The sequence below is a fragment of the Dama dama genome, chromosome 14 (genome assembly GCF_033118175.1).
Source record: "Dama dama isolate Ldn47 chromosome 14, ASM3311817v1, whole genome shotgun sequence".
In the NCBI taxonomy this organism is placed as follows: Eukaryota; Metazoa; Chordata; class Mammalia; order Artiodactyla; family Cervidae; genus Dama; species Dama dama.
In genome coordinates this window covers 40,554,176-40,578,374 of record NC_083694.1, presented here as the reverse complement: position 1 = coordinate 40,578,374, position 24,199 = coordinate 40,554,176, and the positions used below count along the sequence as shown (strand labels likewise).

The window sequence follows — 24,199 nt, the reverse complement described above, 5'->3', positions numbered from 1 at the left end:
TTTTGGCCATGCTCTATGGCGTGTGGGATCTTAGTTCCCCGACCAGGGTTTGAACCCGTGTCTCCTGCATTGAGAGCATGGAGTCTTAACCACTGGACCACCAGGGAAGCCCCTACCCGGTTCATTTTAATTTCTAACTTACACCATTAGTTTTGCAAACACAAAGTTTCAAAACTGTGGGTGCAACAGGGAGGTGGTTAAAAATGCTTATTCTTGGGACCTCCCCCCCACCAAACCCCCCGAAACCAATGGAATTAGGATCTCTGGGAGTCTTCACTCATTCACTAATTCTATACATTTATCGAATGTCTACTCTTTGCTGGGCACTGTCCTAGGTGCTGGGCGACACTGGTGAACAAGATTGAGAACATACCAGACACTCTGCAAAGAGGTCTTCCTCTTCTGGTTGAACTTTATTCTGAGTTTCCATTCGTAGTTTGGCTTTTCAACTGCAGATGTATTTTCATAAAGCCAGTTAGTTACCTGCGGGCCGCATTCACCTGTTTTCTACCAAAGGCACATGATTGTACTAATGGGACAGTTTTTCTCCTGTTGTATATTTCTCAGGAAAGGAAGGGTGCTGTCTATCTTCTTACCTTCTATTGAACCTAGCACACTCTGGGCACTCATTTAGCACAATATACTCGCCTTGCTCTTGAAAGAAACCCCAGCCTCCATGAGCACAGTCCCTGCTGTTCACAGAGGCAGCAGTGGATTGAAGGTTCTTCTGTGTTCAGTGACAGCCATCCCTTCTCAGTTGATCAAGACCTGCTTCTGCTCATTTTGAGGTGGTGCCCATATTTCTCTCTGCTTCTGAGGCTCAAGAGTCTATCTTCTTCCGCTTCGTCACTATTACCTTGTGTCATCTCTTGGAAGTTTCTCTACTTCCCTAGTCTACCTGTATCCTCTTAAACCTAAAGAAGTCCACAAGCCCCTTGAAGTTTTGTTAACATGCTCACCTTGGCAACAGAGAGCACTCCTGGGTAAAAGGCCCTTGCTTGGCTTGCCTGTCCTTTTCTTAACCTCTTATCCCTGGTAGGAGAGGACCACGGGCCATTCAGGTACAATTGGTGCATCAGCTGTTTACAGAACAGGACCTCATATGGTACCCTGCACCTGTCAGGCTTCACTGAATTGAAGGTAATCTTAAATTTATTTAAAAAAAAAAAATGATGAGGTACCTCTTTTCACCTATCAAACTTATATTTAAGATGGGAATACCCAGTGTTAAAATGGCTTTAGAAAAATAAACTAATCTGCAAAAGCCTATTTCAGCCCTTCTGTCACTAGTATGCAGAATCAGTGCTGTGAAACTGAGAATGTAGGTTGGTAAAGCCTTTCTGGAAGGCAAATTGGCCATCCACACCAAACACTTTAAATAGTGTTCCTATCTGGGGACTTCCCTGGCAGTCCAGTGGAGAAGATTCTTTGCTTCCGCTTTGGACAGCACAGGTTCAATCTGGTTTGGGAACTAAGATCCCACATGCTGTGGGGCACAGCCAAGAAATAATAATAATAAGGAACACTGGAGTAACAGATTATCTGTGTTGGAAGCAGCCATTCTCTGTCCCTGGGGCTGGGGGAACCAAGGGAAAAGGCTTGGGGTTATTGGAATCTGGTCACTCAAATGATTTCCTAAAGGAAATCAGCTCTGAATACTCGGTGGAAGGACTGATGCTGAAGCCGAAGGTCTAATACCTTGGCCACCTGATGGGAAGAGCTGACTCACTGGAAAAGGCCCTGATACAGGGCAAGATTGAAGGCAAAAGGAGGAGGAGGTAGCAGAGGATGAAATGGTTAGATAGCATCACTGATGCAATGGACTTGAATTTGAGCAGACTCTGGGAGAAAGTGAAGGACAGGAGAGCCTGGTGTGCTGCAGTCCATGGGGTCGCAAAGAGACAGGACTTAGTGACTAAACAATAACAGCAGCAACAAATAGTGAAAGTATTAAAAAGAAATTCCTGCCAGTTGTAGGTCAGTTAAGTAAATTATCATTTATCCATCCAGTGGGTCCATGTGAGCCTTGAAAAATAGTGTTAGTTACATTAAATGGTTAAGTAATAAAAAGAAAGTGCCATTAATGGGACAGTTTGTCAACTGTGACCACCTTTTGGTACACAAACATATATTACAGATAAAAGTATGGGAAGATATGCACCAAAATGTTAACAGTGAGTTGTTTTGTTTTTGAATGGTTAAATTGCCTGTGGTTTTATTTTTCTTTTTTAAAAAGTTATCTAATGTCTTCATTATTCTACAGAAAACTTGTGTTGTTGGTATTGAAGAAACAAAAAAGATGCTAGTTAAATGCATTTTGTACTCAGTTAGTGCGCTGGGCTTGTCAGTGGCTTTGGGATAAAGGACAGGCTAGGCCTCCTGCCTGTGAGGCCCAGGGTGGGGCGGAGGGGCACCGTAAAGATTCCAGGAGCGGGTGGATGAGTGGGTGTCCTTTCTCCTTTCTGCCTGGCCACCAAGCAGCATGCCCTCTGGCCCTGGACCGCCTCTGTAATCATGGGTGGATGATAAGATGATACCCGTGCTAATAATAACTGCTGCTTATTGAATATTTACTAATCCTTTCACTTAATCCCCACAGCAGTCCTCAAGATGGGTGCTATAAATATCTCCCTTGTACAAATGAGGAAACTAAAGCTTAGAAGGGTCTAGAAGCTCACTGAAGGTCAGCAGCCAGTGAGTGGCAGTGACCTCAGCAGTTAGGCATTAGCACAGGTGCTCCACCTGTTCCCCAGGGCCCGGCGCCTGGGGAGTCCCACAGTGGGCATGGCAGACATTCCCCTACGTGTCCAGCAAATCCACATTAAGTCCTGCTGGTTTAGGTCTTGGCTCCTGAGCACGGCCAGCTCTCAGACATGAATTACAGCTTGATCTCTGAAACACGCTCCTCTTTTACACCCAGAGAGGGTCTAGCTTAGATAGTGCCTAAGGTCAAATGTTTGTTCCAAAAATAAAACTGAGTTTCAGAATGTGTGTGAGTGTGCTCAGCTGTGTCCGACTCTTTGTAGCCCCCATGGATTGTAGCCCTCCAGGGTCCTCTGTCCATGGGATTTTCCAGGCAAGACCATTGGAATGAGTTGCCATTTCCTACTCCAGGGGATCTTCCCAACCCAGGGGTCAAATCCACATCTCCTGCATTGCAGGCAGCTTCTCTACCACTGAGCCACCAGGGAAACCCAAGTTTTGAAAAAAAAGTATTTTATTTGTACTACAGCAAAGGTGGTACTTCAGGGCTAGCACTCAAAACGTGGCTACTCAGAACCAGGAAGGACACTGATAACCAAGACAACTTCAAGACCATTCCCTTCCCCAAACTGATCTGAGTCAGCAAAGACAGTGTTAGCCCAAGTAGACTTGGTCACCAGCTCAGCAAATACGCATGGAGCTCCTATTATACATCAACTCCGGTGTTGCCACTTGGGCCTAGCCGTGCGAACGCCAAAACTCCTGCCACTGCCAGTTAGGCATTCTGGCGTGAAAACAGATGTGGAACCAATAAATAAGATACTTTCAGAGATTGGGTGTGAGAAGGGGGCCCGGTGCTAGTCTTTTTTTTTTTTTTTTTTTTTGATACTGCACCAGTTGGCACGTGGGATCTTAGTCCTCTGACAGGGATTGAACCCACACCTTCTGCAGCTGAAGCGTAGTTTTAACCGCTGGACCGCCAGGGAAGTGTCGCCAGCCTGGTGTTACTTTTAAGAAGCACAGTCAGGTCTCCAAGGAGATGACTTTGGAGTAATGTTGAAAACAAGGCTAAAGAGGGACCCCTGAGAAGATCTCAGCCACAGTATGGCAGGCAGTGAGAACAGCACATGGAAAGGCCCTTAGGGCCCCGGGCAGCTTATTGAATCAAGACCTGTGAGCAGGAAGCAGGGATCTAGAACTCTGCAGGTCTTCTAGAAATTGGACTTCGGACAGACAAAAAAGGAGAAATACCATATGATATTCCTTATATGTGAAATATAAAAAGAAATGATACAAATGAACATACAAAACAGAAGCATTCACATACTTAGAAGAGCATATGGTTGCCAGTGGGGGAAAGACGAGGGGAAGGGATAGTTTGGGAGTTTGGGATGGACTTGTACACACTGCTGTGTTTAAAATGGATAACCAACAAGGTCCTACTGTATAGCATAGGGAAATCTGCTCAATGTTATGTGGCAGCCTGGATGGGAGGGGAGTTTGGGGGAGAGTAGACATAGATATGTAGGGCTGAGTCCCTTTGCTGTACATGCGAAACTGTCACAGCATTGTGAATTGGTTATATTCCAATACTTTGGCCACCTGATGTGAAGAGCTAACTCATTGGAAAAGACCCCGAGGCTGGGAAAGATTGAGGGCAAATGGAGAAGGGCGGTGACAGAGGATGAGATGATTGGATGGCATCACCGACTCAATGGACATGAGTTTAAGCAAACTCCAAGAGATAGTGAAGGACAGGAAACCCTGGCATGCTTCAGTCCCTGAGGTCACAAAGAGTTGGACCCAACTTTGCTACTGAACAACAACAATAAAAGGTTTAAAGTTTGGGGAAAAAAAAGAACTAGGACTTGGGGATTATATCTTGGACTGATGCAATTTTGAGGGAACATTAGCAATGAACTTTTTGTAATGTTGGGAGAGATGTATGAGTCCTAAGTTCACGGTCATTTCTTAGTCTGTACTGTGTTCAGGATACAGGACAGGTGTTCTGGGCCATTTAGAGCACAGACGAGGCTCGTCAGCCCTCTGTGTGTTTCTCCCATAGACTCCATTAAGTCAGCCCTCCATACTGCAGTTCACACTTTTATACAGTTAATAAAATGATGTTTACTTCAGCTTAAAGAAAGGTGCTTTTAGATCTTCATACTGAGGTACTATCCTTTTTTTATCTTTAAATAACTTCTTTTGGTTTTAAGTCCCTATTAAGTATTTATTGGGAAATACAGAAGATAGCAAAAAGAAAATAAAGCTCGTTGATAACGTGTGCACTCAGAATCTCTGTTAACATTTTGCTCTGTATCTTTCCAGTCAGCTTGTATCTCGCATGTGCAAGTGTGTGTATTTTTTAATATGAATCAACCCAAACTATATATTTTCTTTAGTAGCCTGTGGTTTTATGTGCGTGTGCTCAGTCGTGTCTGACTCTTTTTGATCCCATGGGCTGTGGTGATGGAATTTTCCAGGCAAGAAGACTGAAATGGGTTGCCATTCCCTTCTCCAGGGGATCTTCCCGACCCAGGAGTTGAACTCGTGTCTGCTGCATTACAGACAGATTTATTTCACAAATACCTTTTTGCATTCTCTCTTAGGCATTGGATTATTTATATTTTCTTTTGTATAAATAGTACTTTAATGAATATCATTGGAGATCAGTCTTTGAACATGTTGTGTTTTTATTCCCGCCTGCGTTTGTAGTGTCTTGCATCTTTTCCTTAAGTCCGTTGTCTTTACCTGACAGTTTTCCCTCTTTTTAAAATTTGTCATGAGTTCAGGAATTTCTCATGCTTAAGCTATTTGTCTTTTTATAAGAAGTTTGATCTTTGTTCCATTTTAAAAGCTACAGGGATCATGATAACTGGTAAAGAATGACGAGTACATAGAGATTTACTGTGCTTTTCTCTAGTTTGATACATGTTTTAAAATGTCAGTTATACAAAAGTAGTTAAAGTAATAATCAAATTCAATATATATGTTGCCCTTAATAAAATTTAACCCAGTGTTTTTTCCCGCTCAGGGAAGTGTTGTGGTGTTTCTATAAACTAGTAACTGTCAGGGGAGGTATGATAATTCAGCTCTGGTCATTGGTGATGCTAGCCCAGTGATGCCCAGCAATTTTCCCAGACCAGTTCATTTTGTTACTGTGTCATTGCCCTCCTTCACTGTGACGGTCTGTCTTCAAAACCACTTGTAATTTCTCTTCTGCCTTACGTATGAGATAGAGACAGAGTTGTATCACGTCTCTGATTTTGCAGATTCGTATTACTCCTTAATGTTACAGCAGCAATAGCTGCTTTTAGAAAGGTAAGAAAGTCCCTTGTCTCTCTCCCGCAGACGTTGAGCACACCGGCGCCACCAGTGAGTTCTATGACAAGTTCACCATTCGCTATCACATCAGCACCATCTTTAAAAGCCTTTGGCAGAACATAGCTCACCACGGCACCTTTATGGAGGAGTTCAAGTGAGTATTGGGCCCCTAATGTCACCACTTGCCTTCTTGCAAATCAGAGAGAGAACAGCCACTTAAAAGCTTTCCCAGCTGGTTCTTGTTGACTGTTTGGTTGGTCTCCTCTAAATTTTCCAGATGGTCCTGCTAAATGTGAGCAGGATTATCAAAATCTCTGCCTGCCAAACTTTGCTGAATTTTAGATTTGTCAAGATACTTTGGGCATAACATACGTGGAGACAGAATCTATTCTGAGATGAAGTGTTATGTTTTTTGGTGTTTCTTGATTACTGTATTACATGAATTTGCAGAATGGCTCAAATGGGATCTTCTAGCACTCTTTGAATATGTTGAAATCAAGCTTTAGAGTTAGAAGCATTAGGAGGACATCAGGTTCAAAAGCAGCTAGTATGAAGGCTGTCATTTGAAATGATGTTCTTTGTAGGGAGGGCCTAGAACTTGATGAAGTTTGTCTCATTACCAACCTGAAGTTTCAGTGACTGCTTAAACCTGGACATTAGTAATGCCATCTAAGTTACTTAAAGGAAAGTGCAGCAGTGGAGACACAGACATAAAGAACAGACTTGTGGACACAGTGGGGGAAGGAGAGGGTAGGACAAATTGAGACATACACACTACCACATGTAAAGTAGATAGGCAGTGGGAATTTGCTGTATGATGCAGCAGGCTCAAATCTTTGATGCAGGGAGCTCAAATCTGGTGCTCTGTGACAACCTCGTTGGGGAGGGAGATGAGTGGGAGGTGGGAGGGAGGTTCAGGAGGGAGGGGACATATGTATACCTGCGACTGATGCATGTTGCTGTATGGCAGAAACCAACACAACATTGTAAAGCAATTATCCTCCAATTAAAAAGAAATTTTTAAAATAAAGGTGCTTTAAAAAGAAAAGTAGATGAAAATGTTGATCTCTTGAATTAATCTTAAGAACCATCTACTCTGATATTTGCAACCCATATTCAATCCTTGATCAAGCGGAGCTGTCAATTGTTAACTGAATTACCATTCAACAGTGGAAGTATGGCCAGTGGAGTAGCCATTTCTTTGATAGCTTCCCACAAAGTAAACCCTTTAGGTTAGTTCTTTCTTTCCATGAACTGCTCTTGTTGTCAGAAGTGCATGCCAACCAAAGCTTGCAGTGAGGTTAATGAGCCTAGGAGACCAGGCATATGCCTACAGCTCCATCTGCATGGTGCTGATTAGGAGCGTTCATTCTGAATTTCCCGTCTCCTGATTTCCAGGCCTCTGCCTTTGTTAACAGGTGCTTGTCTTCCCAAGGCAAGACCCTGCTGCCCTCTGATTTCCCAGCAATAGATCCTGAAGAGTAGTTCCTCTTTTCTCTCCTAATCTGACAGGTCCAGAATCTAATAGGTGGACCAAGCCATCTCAGCTCACCAGGTAGTTTGTCCATTATAATAGGATTTACAGGACAGTTCTGAAGATTGGAAGCTTCTGTTTCTATAAAGACCATTAATATCGTACGTTAACTGTATTCCAGCTTCCAGTTTTTCTTCAGTGTGTCTTTCTTTATGAAAAAGATTAACTGTGTCATTAGTTCTCTTATCTGTTATATGTGGGTATTTGTGCTTTCCTTATATCTTGGTGAGCTTAAGCATATTTTTTCTAGTCTGGAAGAGTGTTTTCTCTACTTAAAATTATTTAGGGAATGAGCCAGGGAAGTGCTGGTAACCCACTCTCTGGAGCTGGGGGTGCTGGAAGTCAGCACTTGCTGGTTTTCCAGGGTGTCAGTACTTCTACTGATGCCAGAGTTGAAGCTGCCAAGGGAATTTGCTCACAGAATTCTAGAATGTTATTAGCAATGACTCTGAGGAACCTTGCCAGGTGGCTCCAGCACATCACTGGAATGAGCTTATCACAGTTAATATAAAAGAATCACACAATCTAAGGGGAGATGCAGGGGTCCCAGCATCGAGTTGTGTCGAGGCTGGTGGCTCTGCGGAGTGAGGTGGGTAGCACTTGGGTGGAGGCCATTTTTCTCTGGGACCTGCCACCACATTTGCTGCCAATAAACGTGTGACTGTGTCCTGTGTAATTGCTTTTTAGTTCTGGGAAGCAGTTTGTCCGCTATATAAACATGCTGATAAACGACACGACGTTCTTGCTCGATGAGAGTCTGGAGTCTCTGAAGCGGATCCACGAAGTGCAGGAGGAGATGAAGAACAAAGAACAGTGGGACCAGCTGCCCCGGGTGAGGACTTGGTGCAGGTGGCCCAGGCGGAGCCCCACGAGGAGGTCTGCCTCCTCCAGTCTGAAGGCTTAGATGTGACCGACTGGCCAGCACTTGTTATCTCCCTCCTGTGGGCTTTTGGGAAATTCAAGCGTGGGTTTTGAGTGGGAGAGACCTTAAGACACGACTTAAAGCCAAACAATGAGCCGAGAAATCTTTCAGAATGTGTCCTAGAAACTTCCTCTATCTTTTAACTGTAAAGGGCTTTTTAGGGAGAAGAGCTTTTATTGTTTGAATATGTTGATGAATATTTAGGAAAGTAACTAGGGAATAAATCTCTAGAATTCTGTCTGCTAGACAAGAATTTGATTTGAGCTTCTGTAGACAACTGTGTGAACAACCCTGAAGGACTCTGATAGAGTGTTTTTCCTTTCAATAGATTTTGCTTTTTTCATGTTCAGTTATAAATAGAAAAGAGGCTTGTCTTGCCAGGTTCCATGAGAAATGCTTGCTGTGCCGGCGGCCGCCTACAGCCGTCTCCTGACATTTATTGCAGTCGTTTAGGTGGTTCCCTGGTCAGTTACTGGGCTCTTGACAGCTATTGGTTGCCTCATATATTGGCTAGTTCTGCTCCTGGTCTTGTTAGATTCAAAATCAGAACTGCTTTCCAGAAAGTAGGGAGGGCTACTTTTTCTTGACTGGAAGTAGCATTCTCAAAATGAAAGTTATTGAGGTTCTAAAGTCGTAGAGTCAAAACTATCTTGTGGTGGTGGTTTAGTTGCTCTGTCTTTTCCAAGTCTTTATGTCCCTGTGACTGTAGTCCACCATGCTCCTCTGTCCTCAAACGCCGAGTGTTGAAGCACATTGAGGAAGGTTTTCATTCCAAGTATTCTCACAGCTTTGATAAGGATTCTACACCTTACTGTAGCCAAAGTGCTTCAACTACAGACTTCACCCGTTTGGGGGGCTTCACCCAGAGTCCATGATTTCTGGATTTGTCTGGAGTCCATGCCAACATGCTCCTCAAGCCCCTGTAATTGTATTCGTGAGATAATGCAGTGGTTGTCATCTTTTTCCACCCTCTAGATACACTTTGTCCTTCTCATCACTCATGTTCATTTTTAAACACACCTTAAACTGTTTTGCTCCAGGGCCACCAAAACGCTCCTCCTCTGCTCTCTATTTCACACAGGCTGCAGTCAGCCCTGCGCCTGAGCCTCCACAGCCCCAGGGGGCTCTAAGACATCCTCCAAAGCTTACCAGTCCTTCGACTCCAATCTGGCCCGGTCCCCCAGCCCTTGCAGAACGTGTCAGGGAGACCGATGAGCTCTAGTTGAAAGACCCTAGCTTTGGAATCCAGCGGACCTGGGTTTGAGAACTGGTACTGCCACTCATTGAGTTCATCATCTGTTTCCTGGCCCGTAAGTCAGAGGTAGTTCCTGCCTTGAGGAAAACTGAGGAGAGATGGTGGATGGCGAGGACTGAGTTTAGGACCAGCCCAGAGAACGTGTTCAGGATGTGCAGCTCCTGTGGTTTTATTTGCCTTGAGACACTCCTGTCCAAAATGCTGTACTTTCTGCTGTTAGGTATTAAACTCTTACCCATCCTTTGAAGGAGTTCTTGTCTAAATACTTCCTCATAGTTGGCTTCCCATTAGGGGAGCTGCAAAGTCTCACCTTTCTGTCTGCTCCTGTGATGCCCGCTTGATGTCGCTCATGATGCCAGTGCTGGACCAGCTTATGCTGTCGATGTTGGGATGTAGCTCTGCAGCACATTGTCTTGTCCAGGGCCAGTGCTTATCATAAGAGCTTTTGTTTATGAGGCAACTGAGCACATACTATTGATTTTTTTCTGTGTTAATGGATGGGAAAAGGGCATAAATAATTCCTGACAAATGCTATTTCAGAAATCAGTTCTACTTGGCTTTGAAATCACTTCCTACCTCCCGTCTCCCTGCCTGCTCCTCCCCAGTGCTCAGACCTCAATTGTCTTCTCTTCTCTTTTCACACACGACTTTCCCTAGGTCATGTGTTCCTTGGTAAGGGTGCTGGTTGGAGTTTTGACGTAAGAGTAACTCTTTGTCAGGAGAGACTGTCCCAGATGCTGCAGGGCATCTCCAATTCATGCCCATTTAATGCCAGTGATGTGTCCCTCCTACTTCCAGTTACCAGGCAACCGGAAATACTCCCACACAGTACCTGATGCCCCTAGTTGAAAACAGCTGCAGGCCGATCTCATCTATTCCAAGGCTTTAACTGTCTGTATTCTAAAGACTCCAAAATATGCCTCCCAAGCTCGGCTTACTCTTGATTCGGGCTTATGTAAGTTGATTCAGGCTTACGTAGCCAGCTATTGACTTGCCTCTGCCCGGGGTTCTAATGGGATCTCCACTTGTGTCCAGAAGTTGTTTTCCGGATCTCCTCTGCCCTGCCTCAGGAAATGAGGACTGCATTCTACTCAGTGCTCTGGCTCAGCACCTGTGAGTGTTCCTTGATTTCTCTTGCTGTCTCAGCAAATGCCCCTAGGCTCTATCTCAAAATATATTCATTGTCTGACCTCTTTCCTCCACCTCTAGACCACTACGGTCTCTTACCTGGAGAAGACTCCCTTGTGGTCTCCCAGCCTTCACCGTTACTGATGTCCACTCCAGAAGGATGCTGTTAAAATCTCAGTTGGCTTCATTTTTTTTTTCTTCAGCCGTGCCTTGCAGCATGTGTAAATCTTAGTTCCCTGACCAGGAATCAAACCTGTGCCTCCTGGATTGTAAGTGCAATGTCTCCACCACTGGACCACCAGGGACGTCCTCTGTCAACTTCTCATTGCTGCTCTGCTCAGAGCCCTTCCAGGCTTCCTGAATTCTCTCTGGGCATGCACTATCGGCCCTACCCTTCTTCCTTCACTCCTCTTCCTGGGCTACACCCACCTCCTTGCTTCTCCCCCCACCAGCAGGGCCTTTGCACTTGCTGTTCCCTCCACTTGGAGTGCTTTTACCCTGGATTTTTGCTGACTCACTTCCTTTAGCTACCTTCTTAAATGTCACCTCCTCAGAGAGGCCTTCCCTGACTACCTTTTCCAGAGTAGCACCCTGACCCCAGCACATTCTTCCTCCTTGCTACCCTGCTTTATTTTTCTTGAAAATCATTATCAGATTTATTAAGCATCTGTTTGGGTGGGTGTCTGTTTATTGCTTGTCTCTCTAACTGGAATCTAAACTCCATGAGGTAGAGAGCCTTCTTGGTCGTATTCTGTGCTCCATCCCCTACCAGAGGCCTGGCCCATGATTGATAAATGAGCAAGACACCCTGACACATGTTGAGGTGGTTCTCACTTTGCTGTTCTTCCAATCCCCCTGCTTCACCTTTTCTGTCCTGTCCAGAGGGCAGTGGGCAGGTCATGCAACACTGATGCAGGTTCTCCTCCAGGCACTTTCCCAGGATGTACTGGTGTGGCTCCATAAGCTCTTCCAGCTATTTTCCCTCCCCCAACACAAAGTTAGCTGGCCTCTGAGCAACTGTAAGAATATAAACCCATCCTGATATTTCTACGTTTTATTCCTTGCAGAGCCTTCTCTGCCCCATCTTACTTTACCCATGAGTCAAATCCACCTTGTTATCTCATGTTCCAGCCTCTGTCAGAGGAGGAGGATGGAGCCTGAGGCAAGCACGCTGACAGTTGTAACGGTTGACAGCCTGACTGGTGTGGAAAGACATGGTTCAGAAGCTTAGCCATTTCCAGGCCCTTGGTGTCATGGCAAAACCTACAGACTTCAGTGTCATAGCATAACAGAGCTCATGTTTTCAAAATAATGATGACTAAGTAAAGGTTGTTATTAAGGACAATGAACGTCCTTTATTAGGTCCCAGTGTGTATCAAGCACAACATCACTTATTTCATCCTGCATAGAGGTTCATAGCGACTTCTTTTTGTCATTGAGGAAACTGAGTCTCGTGTACGTTAAATCATGTGCCAGGGTCACCTTCTCCAAAGTCCTAAGGATGTCTGATGGCAAAAGGAATAAACCTCAGTAATCTGGAACATTTGCCATACAGCTGGTTCTATGATTCCCCAAGTCTGTTGACTGTATTACACACTTACCTAGTTATGAGCTGACTGTATTTTTCCCTTGCACTTGGAGTTTGGTGAGCTGATCACTAGTACTGAGATGTGTCTGGCATCTGTTCACTGTTCCCCAGGATCAGCAGCAGGCTCGCCAGTCCCAGCTCTCTCAGGATGAGCGCGTTTCACGCTCCTATCTTGCCCTGGCGACAGAGACCGTGGACATGTTCCATATCCTCACCAAGCAGGTCCAGAAGCCATTCCTGAGACCCGTGAGTAGAGCCTTCGGGGTATTTGTTTCGTCTGTTGGATTCAACATTCAGAGCCTATCAACTTAGAACTAAATATAGTCGTCATTGAAATTCTGGGTGTTTTAGCATCACAGTCACCAATCAGTTAGAATCTGTCACTGAGTTTGTTCCCAGTTATGCTAATTGATATGCACAGCACTCTGTTGATACACTGAAGTCTGAAGACGGTCACTTCTAGTTCACTTTCTGCTGAGACAGCACATTGGATTATTAATGTTGAAGCTGTGGCATATTTTTATCATTATTGATTCCTGTGTTTTATTTATAAGAAAAGTATAAAGTGACATCAATTGGAAATTAGAGTTTATTAAGTAGAAATAATTGACAGTGTGTAAGATCTTTGATTCTCTTCAAGTGTAGCTTTGTTACATTCAAGAAGTCAAAGGTTATTGAGAGCCTTAATTAGGGTTTATGATAGATCAGTGGTAGACAGAATGTTTGACTTTGACTTGATTGAAGAGACCTGGATCCTGTTTCTGAAGTCAAAGCTGAGAGGCATAAATGAAAATCTCTGCTTTGCTTTGACCACCCCCCCAACACACACACACACACACACACACACACACACACACGGAGTTTAGAGGCATTACAGTGTGGCCACAACAAGGGTAGTGAGGAAGGCAAGAAAGGGACCTAAGATTTGGTAGTCCATTGTTCACAGGGAAGCGCAGTTATAGTGGAATATAATTTTACTATGTATTTCCTCCAGTTTCCCTCTCTGTTTTAAAAAGAAATTTTTGGATGCACAGCACAGCATGTGGGATCTTAGTTCCCCAGGGATCAAACCTGTGCCCCCTGCAATGGAAACAGCCTCAGCCACTGGACCTCAGGAAAGTCCCCTCCCTGCTTACTCTTACCTTCAGGATTATCACCACACCCTGGCCTGGGTGCAGCTCACGAGATGGGCCCCCTCCCCTGTCCCCTTTCCGTTTCATGTCTTTTCATAAATAGATTTCAGCACAGGAGCAACAGAACATGAAGCAAACAGTGCATCATTAAAAGCATAAGAACACGGCAACTCATTTAGACAAGGTACTTCAAACACTTGCTTCCCTTAAAGCCTTGCAAATGGAGTTTCTATAAACTTTTTCTGTAAAGGCCAGACAGTGAATAGTTTATATGTTGTGGGCCACACAGTCTCTGTCTCAGCTACTAACTGCTGTTACTGTGTTCCAGTAAGACTGCCTCAGCTGAGGCATCAGGCCAGATTTGTCTTAGCCCGGAATTTGTCAGTCCCTGCTCTAAGTCATGTTGTATTTTATGTTCAGGTGCTCCAATGGCAGTGCCATGTGAAGTTTAGAGGGTCAGAAACTATAAAAATTACTTGAGGGACTTCCCCAGTGGTCCGGTGGCTGAGAGTCCAAGCTCACAATGCAGAGGGACCAGTCAGGGAACTGGATACCCCATGCCCAAACTAAGAGTTCACATGCTTCAACGAATATCGAAGATCCCTTGTGCCACAGCTAAGACCCCACACAGCCAAACAGATAGATGAATAAAAAGAAATATTTAAAAATATCTTTTGAGACTAAATTATCATAAAGCCTTTAACTCTAAATTCTTCATTTTTAAAGGAAATTATTGAAAGCTAAGTCTAATATTTTCATGTCAATTAAAATTAATTTTTTTCAAGATCTATTAACTGATCTGAGCTGTCCGCACACATGGGTCATGGTCTTCTGCCCCCATGCTTTGCTCTGCCTGCCATCATCTTTCTTTTTCCTTTGCTGTACTGTTTTCACCTTCTTGGCTAGGCTAGTCTTGGCTGGTTAGCACAAAACTCTCCCACTTCAGAAAGAAAAATCACCAGTTATATTCTATTCTTAATCACTCTTTTATCTCACAGTTTCTTAACAATTAAATATAGGAATATGGTGGGGGAGGGAGGTGCAAGAAAGAGAGGACATATGTATATGTATAGCTGACTCATGTTATACAGCAGAAACTGACACAGCATTGTAAAGCAATTATCCTCCAACTTAAATTTTTTTTAATAATTTAAAAGTTACGGATGTATTGTCAAGACATAAAATATTTGGAAACTGTGAATCAAAAATGAAAGTGTTTGTAGAATAACAACATGGATATATTCATCTTAACCCAAGGGATGACATTCCATCATACTTCAGTGAAGAAGAGTAGATTAAAGAATATATATTCATAAAAAAAAAAAAAAAGGAGTACTTTACTTTGTGCAAGAGTAGGTCCTTTAAAAGCCAAGTTTAAGTTGATTTTGTATAGATCCAGTCATTAAATTTACTGAAAACCTTGTTCCTTAAAGAGAAGCCTTCAAGACTCATATTTATGGCCACTGTTTAATACTCTCAAAGTGAGATTTTCCCCTCTCAGGTGAAGAGTAGATTAAAGAATATATATTCATAAAAAAAAAAAAAAAGGAGTACTTTACTTTGTGCAAGAGTAGGTCCTTTAAAAGCCAAGTTTAAGTTGATTTTGTATAGATCCAGTCATTAAATTTACTGAAAACCTTGTTCCTTAAAGAGAAGCCTTCAAGACTCATATTTATGGCCACTGTTTAATACTCTCAAAGTGAGATTTTCCCCTCTCAGGTTTCCTTAAAGCAAAGTTTGCCCATTTGTAGTAGTACTGTATCATCTAGTGGGGTTATAGCATGTTATTTCATACTTATCTTCTAGTTGTTTCATTTGTTTTGTTTCACTGGCTTGATTTAAAACCATTCAAGACAGATTTTATCTTCTCTTTTATATTTCTCTGCTCTTTACATCTGATAAATGAGAATGGTGCATATTGTCTAAACTGCCAGGAACATTTAAAATTTATTAAAAAAATAATACCTAAAATGATGGCTGAAAGAGCAGACTCAAACGTTTGTGACTTGTTTCTCAGCAAATTCGAAGTGATTGTTGTTTTTATAATTAAAAACATGAATTTAAAGAAAAGGTTGCTTTTTTGATATTTATAAATATTTCATCAGGCTGCAGCATTCTATTAAACATTAGAATTGTTGTATTAGAAATGAGAGTAAAGAGAAGGCTGAATGGAATGTCCACCTTCAGCTTATATGATGTAGCAGAGGTAAGGGATTCTTTGAACATCTATCCTGCCAATTCTTGGCCCTGCAGCCGCTGAAAGGAGAGTGTTTGGTCCTCCTTACTTGACTTGACAGCTTGACTTGTCCCGTTATCCTGTGATTCCCTAGGAACTTGGACCCCGATTGGCCGCGATGCTGAACTTCAATCTTCAGCAACTCTGTGGCCCGAAGTGCCGTGACCTGAAAGTTGAAAACCCCGAGAAATATGGCTTTGAACCAAAGAAGCTGTTGGACCAACTCACCGATATTTACTTGCAGCTGGACTGTGCCCGGTTCGCGAAAGCCATCGCTGACGACCAGGTCAGTGCCTGGGGGGGCGGGCGACTTGAGTTTGCGTCCCTGTGGATATCCTGGCAGACTCCATGCACATTCCTCTGTTTCTGGATTTTCCCCGCTGGAAATCAAGGAAGGGGACACTTTGCAAAATGTAGCTTGGAAAGTTTTTAGGATGTAAACAAATAACAGCTACAGTGGCAAGGGAAACTTGTCTGGTGTAAATGGAGATGAACCGGTTATTGTGCTTTGGGACGTAAAGAGCGGATTTGGCTCTCAGATCCATTTCCAGTTGAGTTTGTAAACCATCTTGTTAAGAGCCTTGCTTGACAAATCTGTTAAGCTCAGAAGAAACCCTGTTTTCTCAGGGAGTCTCTTCAGCTTCAGTGCTGCTGTTAATTCTGTGGTTCCAGGTTTCAGACCTTTTTTGTTATGTTTACATCCTTCCCTCCCTTATTCCTTGGGTGCTGGTGATCACATCCATTTTGTGGTTTTCATTTCCACAGCTTCCAATTTAGTCCCAGAAACCCCAGTCCAGCCTTGATTTTTAATTTTTCAGAATCTCCTACAGGGCTTCTTCCTCCACGTTCCTCTGTCCTGCAGCATCTTCAGCACTTTAGTAACTAATGGTTATTAACCACATGTCAGGGTTTAACCACCTTTCATGTTTTCACTTGTGACCCTCACAAAATCCTGTGATACGGGTTCCCTTGGATTCCTCACGCCCTCAGAGGCAAACAGAGGTTAGAGAGGCACACGGTTGGTGTGGGGCAGAGACAGGGCTCCTCCCCGGTGCCTGACCTGAGTCCCTGTCCTCAACTTCTCTGCTCTCTGCTTAAAATGCCCCAATGTTCCATGTTCGTTTCCATCTCTCCATCTTTGTTCACATTGTTTTTCCAGATATTAATTACCTCTCAGGGTAACTGTCACTAGGAATTCCAGAAAGGTGGTTCTTGTTGTTGATTTATTTATTTGTTGGCTTCCCTGCACGGCATGTGGGATCTTAGTTCCCTAACCAGGGATCGATCTTGCATCTCCTGCATCCCTGCATTGGAAGCACGGCATCGTAACCAGTGAGCCACCAAGGAAGTCCCCTCCAGAAGGTTTTTTACTTACATATCATCTAAAGGTCAAAATAGGGAAATCGCAGGTCCTCTTTTGTTTTTTTCCAATAAAAACTTTATTGAGACATACGTCATATACGTAGTAGGTACTTTTAGATGTAAGCAGGAGATGTGGTCTTGACAGAGTGCCTGCAATGGAAAAAAACCACATACGTCTAAAGCAGTTTTTCCGCAAAACAGTAGTGGTAAAAGAACAGGTTAGGTGTTTGCAGTTATTTTGAGGAGATGCTAAAATGATTCTCCCATCTGCAGCTGTATAATACTGCATGTATTGAGAAATGGAAGATAAACAGTAGTCTTAGGAGGGACAGGAAATGGAGACGCTCACCATTGGAGCTCAGAGCGTCCGCCTTGGGCCGCAGGCCGACTAGAACGGGGCCTCTCAGCCCAGCCAGAGGTCAGGTGTGAGAAGTCCCCGGGGACTCTTCCACTCTCACAGTCAGGGACTCCAGAGGGTCGTTAGCCTGCTCCCTCTCCTCCTGGTAGGTTTTACTGTGGCCACCACAACGCAAGAAGTTAATGTAACACAAAGTTTGCAGTGTGGGTGAACACAGCATACCCAGTGAGACAGTGAAAACCAAAGGGGTGCTTCCTACTGCTTTCCTTGGTGACCAGTAAACCATCCACACTCCCTGGTAACGCCTGTGGATTATGGTGGTGGCCTACGGTGGCACTCAGGTCTGCTTGAATGTTTCAGTAGCCCTGTTCTTCCAGACCCTTGAAGCAAGCACACAAGTGCTGGTGACACTATGGAGAGAGGAACGCTTTTTAAGTAGGTTTTTTTGCTGTGTTGGACAGTGTGATATTTGTCTCGATTTTTGGACACTTTGCATTGACGTTGGCTGTAAGCCAATGAGGGGCCTGCCAACCGGATTGTTTTGGAAGAGAGTCTGGGTGGTGGGGAGGGGCAGAAGGATGGAAGACTGGAAGGCTCCAGGGAGGTGGTAACACTTTGTTATCTCCTTTGGGGGCAGTGCTGTTGATTTGCTCTGGTTCCGTCTGGTGTGTCTTAGTTTCCTGGGAAGACAAAAGGAAGAAGAAAGTGGCGGCCAAGCAAGAAAAGAAGCAGAGAGCCTTCCACGCACGAGAGCGGGTGGAAGACAGGTGCCCAGGACAGGTGACAGGAGACACCAGTACAAGGAGCCCTGAGCTTTACACTCAGATCTGAGCAGAGAGCCCCTGGTCAGGGTGGGAGGAAGCGGGGTGGGCAGCAGGACAACTGTGCCCAAAGCCCAGAGGGCCCAGGAGAAGAGAGGTCCTAGCCTGACTTGGGAGCCGTGTCCAGGGCTGCATCTCCCTGTGCTTTCCGGACAGATGGATGGCAATCTGATGCTCCTGGAGCACTGTCTGTTAACACCACGTTTCATGAAAAAATGATGATAGTAAAGAGCCCACCTGAAATCTCACTTCTCCCATGCACCCTTTTTTTTTTAAATTGAGGTGAAAGTCACATAACACAAAATGAGCCGTGTTGAAGTGTACAGTCCAGTGGCATTTATTACATTCACAGTGTTGGACAACCATCCCCTCTCTAGTTTCAGAACATTCTATCACTCCCATAAGGAAGTCCTATATCCATTAAGCAACCACTGTCCCATCTCACCCAGCCCCTAGCAACCAGTAAACTGCTTTCTGTCTTTATTTTACCTATTTTTATATTTGTCTATTCTGGATATTTCATATAAATGGAATGATACAATGTACATAACTTTTTGTGTCTGACTTCTTTCACGTAGCATATTTTCAAGGTTCATCTATGTTACACATGCATCAGTACCTAGTTCCTTTTTTTTTTTTGACATTTGTTTATTTTTGGCTTTGCTGGGTCTTCATTGCCACACGTGGGCTTTTCTCTAGTTGCGGAGAGCAGGGGCTACTCTCTCGTTGCGGTGCACAAGGCTTCTCATTTCAGTGGCTGCTGCTGTTGTGGAGCATAGTGACAGGACATGGGCTATAGAGCGCGGGCTCGGTAGTTGTGACACATGGGGCTCAGTTGCCCTGTGGCTAAGGGATCCTGTTGGCCCAGAGATTGAACCCATGTCTCCTGGTGGCTCAGACTATGAAGAATCTGCCTGCAATGTGGGAGACCAGGGTTTGATCCCTGGGTCGGGAAGATCCCCTGAAGAAGGAAATGTCTACCCACTCCAGTATTCTGGCCTGGAGAGTTCCATGGACAAAGGAACCTGGTGGGCTACAGTTCATGGGGCCGCAAAGCAGTCAGACAAAGTATTTGTGTGAATACCTATTTTCAATTCTTTAGGATATACTTAGGAGTAGAATTTCTGAGTCATATGGTAATTCTGTGTTTAACAGTCCCACAAGCCCACGAGTAGTGTACGAGAGTTCTAATTTCTCCACATCCTCACCACTTGCTCTTTTCTGGTGTTTTTGTTTTGTTTTGTTTTTAATAGACACCCTAGTGGGAGTGAAGTGGTATTTCACTATAGTTTTCATTTGCATTTCCCTAATGACAAGTGCTTGCTGGCCATTTGTGTATCTTTTTTAGAGAGCCATATATTCAGGTCCTTCATCCATTTCTTTTTTTCCCCTTAGCTGCACCAAGTGGCTTGTGAGATCTTAGTTCACCGACCAGGGATTGAACCCAGGCCCTCGGTAGTGAAAGCATGGTGTCCTAAACACTTGACCGACAGGAAATTCCCCTTTATCCATTTTTGAAATTGGATCCTTTCTATTTTGTTCTTTATGTATTCTGTGTGAGTTCTTTAATACTTTCTGGATACTAGACCAACATCAGATACATAATTTGCAGATATTTTTATGTCCAATTTTGTAGCCATTCTTTACTGAGGTCAAGGATAACATCTTTGCTTCCTCTCCAACCCCATCCACGCTCAACTTGAAGCAGCAGCTCAGTAATCTGTATTTGTTTGACTATTGGTGCTGCTGCTCTTTGACACTGAACGCCATGTCCCCTTATCATGAGTGCCCTTTGGTTTCTGATCATGTTTACCCACTGCTGTATCTTAGAAGTTGACTCAGCAGCAGGCACAAGTCAGTCAGTTAAAAACTCAATCATCTTTTTTGGGGGGTGCCACGTAGCATGTGGGATCATAGTTCCCTGACCACGGATTACACCCATATCCCCTACATTGGGAGCACAGAGTGTTTAATCACTGTACCGCCAGGAAAGTGCAAAATTTCTTTCAAGAAATAGAGTGGGTGATGTTTTCAAGAACACCAAATGGACTGAAGCATTCAAGGTGAATCATCACAGTAGCGTGGACAGCAGCAGCCACCCTGTGTGTCTTGCCCTTTCAGCATCTGACTGTGAACTTCTGCCCATTTATTTCCCTGTGAAGTGAAAATCACTCAGTCGTGTCCGACTCTTTGCGAACCCATGGACTATATAGGCCAGAATACTGGAGTGGGTAGCTATTCCCTTCTCCAGTGGATCTTCCCAACCCAGAAATCAACCTGGGGTCTCCTGTATTGCAGGCAGATTCTTTACTAACTGAGCTATCAAGGAAGCCCTAGGGGATGGGGATGGTGGCTTACCTGGCTCATAGTAAGTAGATACCAAATAAAGTATCTGTTGAACTAAAGTAGTAATTTAGTTTCAGAAAACTAACTATTATTGCTAGGCCCAGACAAAAAGAAAAACACTTAGTCCTTTGCTATTTTCCCACGTGGATTGAATAAGGGACATGGGTGTGTGTGGAGAGAGAAAGTGAGCATGTGCACTTATTTAGAAACTGAAGTTGAAAAAAGGATAGAAGGAAGACTGAGGACTTTCAATCCAGCGTTCTGAGAAAACACAAGTACTAAGATGAATTCATCCCACAGATATATGTTCTTGTGAATCCTCGTTTAGAAATCACAGGTCACTGATTTAATCATTCCCTGACTATCTTTGTATCACTAAAGTGGCGTGTGGCCAGTGGTTTTGCCTAAATGCCAAATATGATACTTTGCTCTTTTGAAATGGCAGTGATTAATATAAATTAGGCACCTGTAGGGTAGGTGTTACTACCAGCATTTTACACCCAAGGAGACTGGGGCTAAGGAGAGTTAGAGCCTTGCCTAAAACCACACAGTGGGTAGATGGTGAAGCCAGGTTTGAAGTCCAGGGTCGCCTGGATCTGTGGTGGGGCTTGCCCTGGAGGTCATCCCTCCCACTCTCACAGGCACAATCCCTGTTTGCTCCCATCAGCAGAGCCTCTGACATTTAATAGCATTAAACTAAAAGATCTTAAAGAAGCATCAGAGAACGGGAGAAAGCTCCTGTTGATTGTGCACTGTTTGGGTTGTTTTCACCGTGTTTACCTTTAGGGAAAAGAACTGAACTAGCTACCTCCTCTTGCAGGGTGTTGGGTCTCTGTGTGCTGTGCTTAGTCCTTCAGTCACGGCCACCTCTTTGCGACCCATGAACTGTAGCCCGCCAGGCTCCTCTGTCCATGGGGATTCTCCAGGCAAGAACACTGGAGTGGGTTGCCATGCCTTCCTCCGGGGGATCTTCCCAGCCCAGGGATCAAACCAATGTCTCCCACGTTGCAGGCAGATTCTTTACCATCTGAGTGCCTTACGAAGACTGAACTAGACTAGATTTCCTTTTCTTTTTAATATTAAAATTTTAAGAGAAATGCATATTTGTTGTAAAAGTAATTAAATTTTTAAAAAATTCCTCTCATTTGCCTCAGTCCTAAAGCCCCTTCCAGAAGTAATGACCTTGTACATAAAGCCCAGTCTTTATTTATAGCCATGTCAACGTGTATTTATATATACTTATAATTTTAGGGCTTTTTAAGAAAACAGAGCCTACTCTGGATATTTTCTGCAGGTTGCTTTTTTCCATTTATATTTACATCTCACATTGTCTTTCCTCGTTTGCAGAGATCCTACAGCAAAGAGTTGTTTGAAGAAGTTATTTCAAAAATGCGGAAGGCGGGAATCAAATCCACCATAGCGATAGAGAAGTTCAAGCTTCTGGCCGAGAAAGTAGAGGAGATTGTGGCTAAGAATGCACGTGCAGAAATTGACTACAGTGACGCCCCAGACGAGTTCAGAGGTGAGTGGACCCACTTTTCTTATACCAAATTCTTTGATTTAACCTGAAACCTGTAACATTAGAAGGTGTTCTGTGCTCTCCTTGCTTTCTGAGACTCTTGGTCTGAAATTGAAATTACCATTGCCTACTTTTAGTTCATATTATAAATGACAAGGGGAAAAAGTCCTTCGCCTGATTTCAAACCAGATAACAGCCCTGAAAATTCTAAGGTCAGCCTTGCCTTTGCAGGCAGGGATTTATATGTTCCAAGAATTGTGAGGAGTTCTAAGAGGAAGGGTTGATTCTAGCTGCCATCTTCGCTGCTCTATCTGTCTTACTGTCTTTTTTTCTCTAATCTTTCCTCCTGGTAGCTGACAAAAGGGTACTTTCCCATCTGCAAAAGGTCAAGTGTGTGCTTTTATCTAGTGCAGATTTCCTTCTAAACTTGGTGGCCTGGTCGGGGCCATTTGGTTGCTGCTCTGTTTTTCACTGATAGGAGGGACTTTGTTTTATATTCTTTTTCAGTTTTATGCGCTGTTGTTTGACTAGAATTTGCTTTGCTTTGTCTCTGTAGACCCTCTAATGGACACCCTGATGACTGACCCCGTGCGACTGCCCTCCGGCACCATCATGGACCGCTCCATCATCCTGCGGCACTTGCTGAACTCCCCCACAGACCCCTTCAACCGACAGACGCTGACAGAGAACATGCTGGAACCAGGTATGGGAGGGCAGAGCTTGAACTGCAGTGTCTACACCTGTCTGAGCAGCAGGGCCAAAAATCCTGTGTCAGAGAGGAACCGAAAGGGGGAAACTTAACAAGTCCAGACGCTTCATGGTTTCTGACACTTTGTAACGGAAAAGACACAAAACACTCTTTGCTCTTTTTCACTATAGAATTCCAGTCTTTACTGTTCATGTCCTCTTCCTCAGCCTTCAATTCCATAAGGATATAAATGGCCCTTTCTTTATACTAAACTGCAGGCATCATCTCTCAGGAAAAGCCCATCAAGGGCATTAATTCTTTCCTTTTCTTTTCTCAGTGCCAGAACTGAAAGAACAGATTCACGCCTGGATGAGAGAGAAACAGAACAGTGATCACTAAACCACCCTGCCTGCCCACCTTCTGCTGGAAACAGCCAGGGCCAGCGAGGCAAACCAGAGTGATGGTGCACATGCTGTTCAAACATTGGAGGCAAAATACACCACAAGCCCACCCAGAGTGACCAAACGGTGGAGACCTGAAAGGACGTGAACAAGAGGAGGAGCCCAATTCCTGTACATATATTTAAGTGACAAACGTGGTCAAAAGCTTGAAGGACACATTTGATGATTGCTTGTGTAATAGAGCACGTCCTTCATATGTCACAATTTGGGGCTTTTGCAGCAGAAGTCTTTTAGTGATTGATGACGGATGGGTCTGGGCAGCATCCCTTTCATCTTCCCCCACCCCCCCCCAATCCAATATCCGTTGATTTTGATTGTGATTAGAGAACCTTGGACATTTTGCTGCTAAAGAATCTCCCCCCTCCTACCCTCTTCCTGATCCTACTTGCACTGCTGTGGATTTTTTTTTTTAAGTGAAGCAAAAACAAAAATAAACTCCTTTCCTTGGCCCTCCAAACATATATTCTGTGAGATAACTGTGCCTGCAACAAGTGTTAATCCCGGAATCGTATTTTTATATCATATTCACGTATTTGTTTTTTTTAATTGGTGTTAGATGACATGATTAATAAAAGAGGCAAGATATTTTCAGAATTTGAATTTTAGTTTTTATTTTTTTTTCTTTTGAAATGTCCCATAATTTTTTTTTTTAATTATTCTAAACAAAATGAAGAGTATCTTATTGCTCTGGTCCTTGTAGTAAGCCCACTATCAGGAATCTGAGGAACAGCTGCAGCAAAAGAAGCATTTAAGTGTATCAGGATTTCATGTCTTATGGTTTGGGTGTTGGGGGGTTGGGGTTTTCTTTTAATGCTCTGTGA

The 24,199-nt window shown here is 43.8% G+C and overlaps 1 protein-coding gene across 3 annotated transcripts in view; it reads left to right on the top strand.

The window, feature by feature from the left end:
* Positions 1 to 23,978, top strand: part of UBE4B (ubiquitination factor E4B) — a 123,319-nt gene extending 99,341 nt beyond the window's left edge. For all 3 annotated transcript variants that reach the window (XM_061160436.1, XM_061160439.1, XM_061160438.1), the window contains 7 exons: positions 6,055 to 6,181; positions 8,249 to 8,393; positions 12,566 to 12,700; positions 15,918 to 16,109; positions 22,058 to 22,232; positions 22,786 to 22,932; positions 23,255 to 23,978. In XM_061160436.1, coding sequence (XP_061016419.1) covers positions 6,055 to 6,181; positions 8,249 to 8,393; positions 12,566 to 12,700; positions 15,918 to 16,109; positions 22,058 to 22,232; positions 22,786 to 22,932; positions 23,255 to 23,316 — 983 coding nt within the window. In that variant the 3' untranslated portion in view covers positions 23,317 to 23,978. The remainder of the gene's footprint in view (positions 1 to 6,054; positions 6,182 to 8,248; positions 8,394 to 12,565; positions 12,701 to 15,917; positions 16,110 to 22,057; positions 22,233 to 22,785; positions 22,933 to 23,254) is intronic.
* The last annotated feature ends 221 nt before the right edge of the window (positions 23,979 to 24,199 follow it).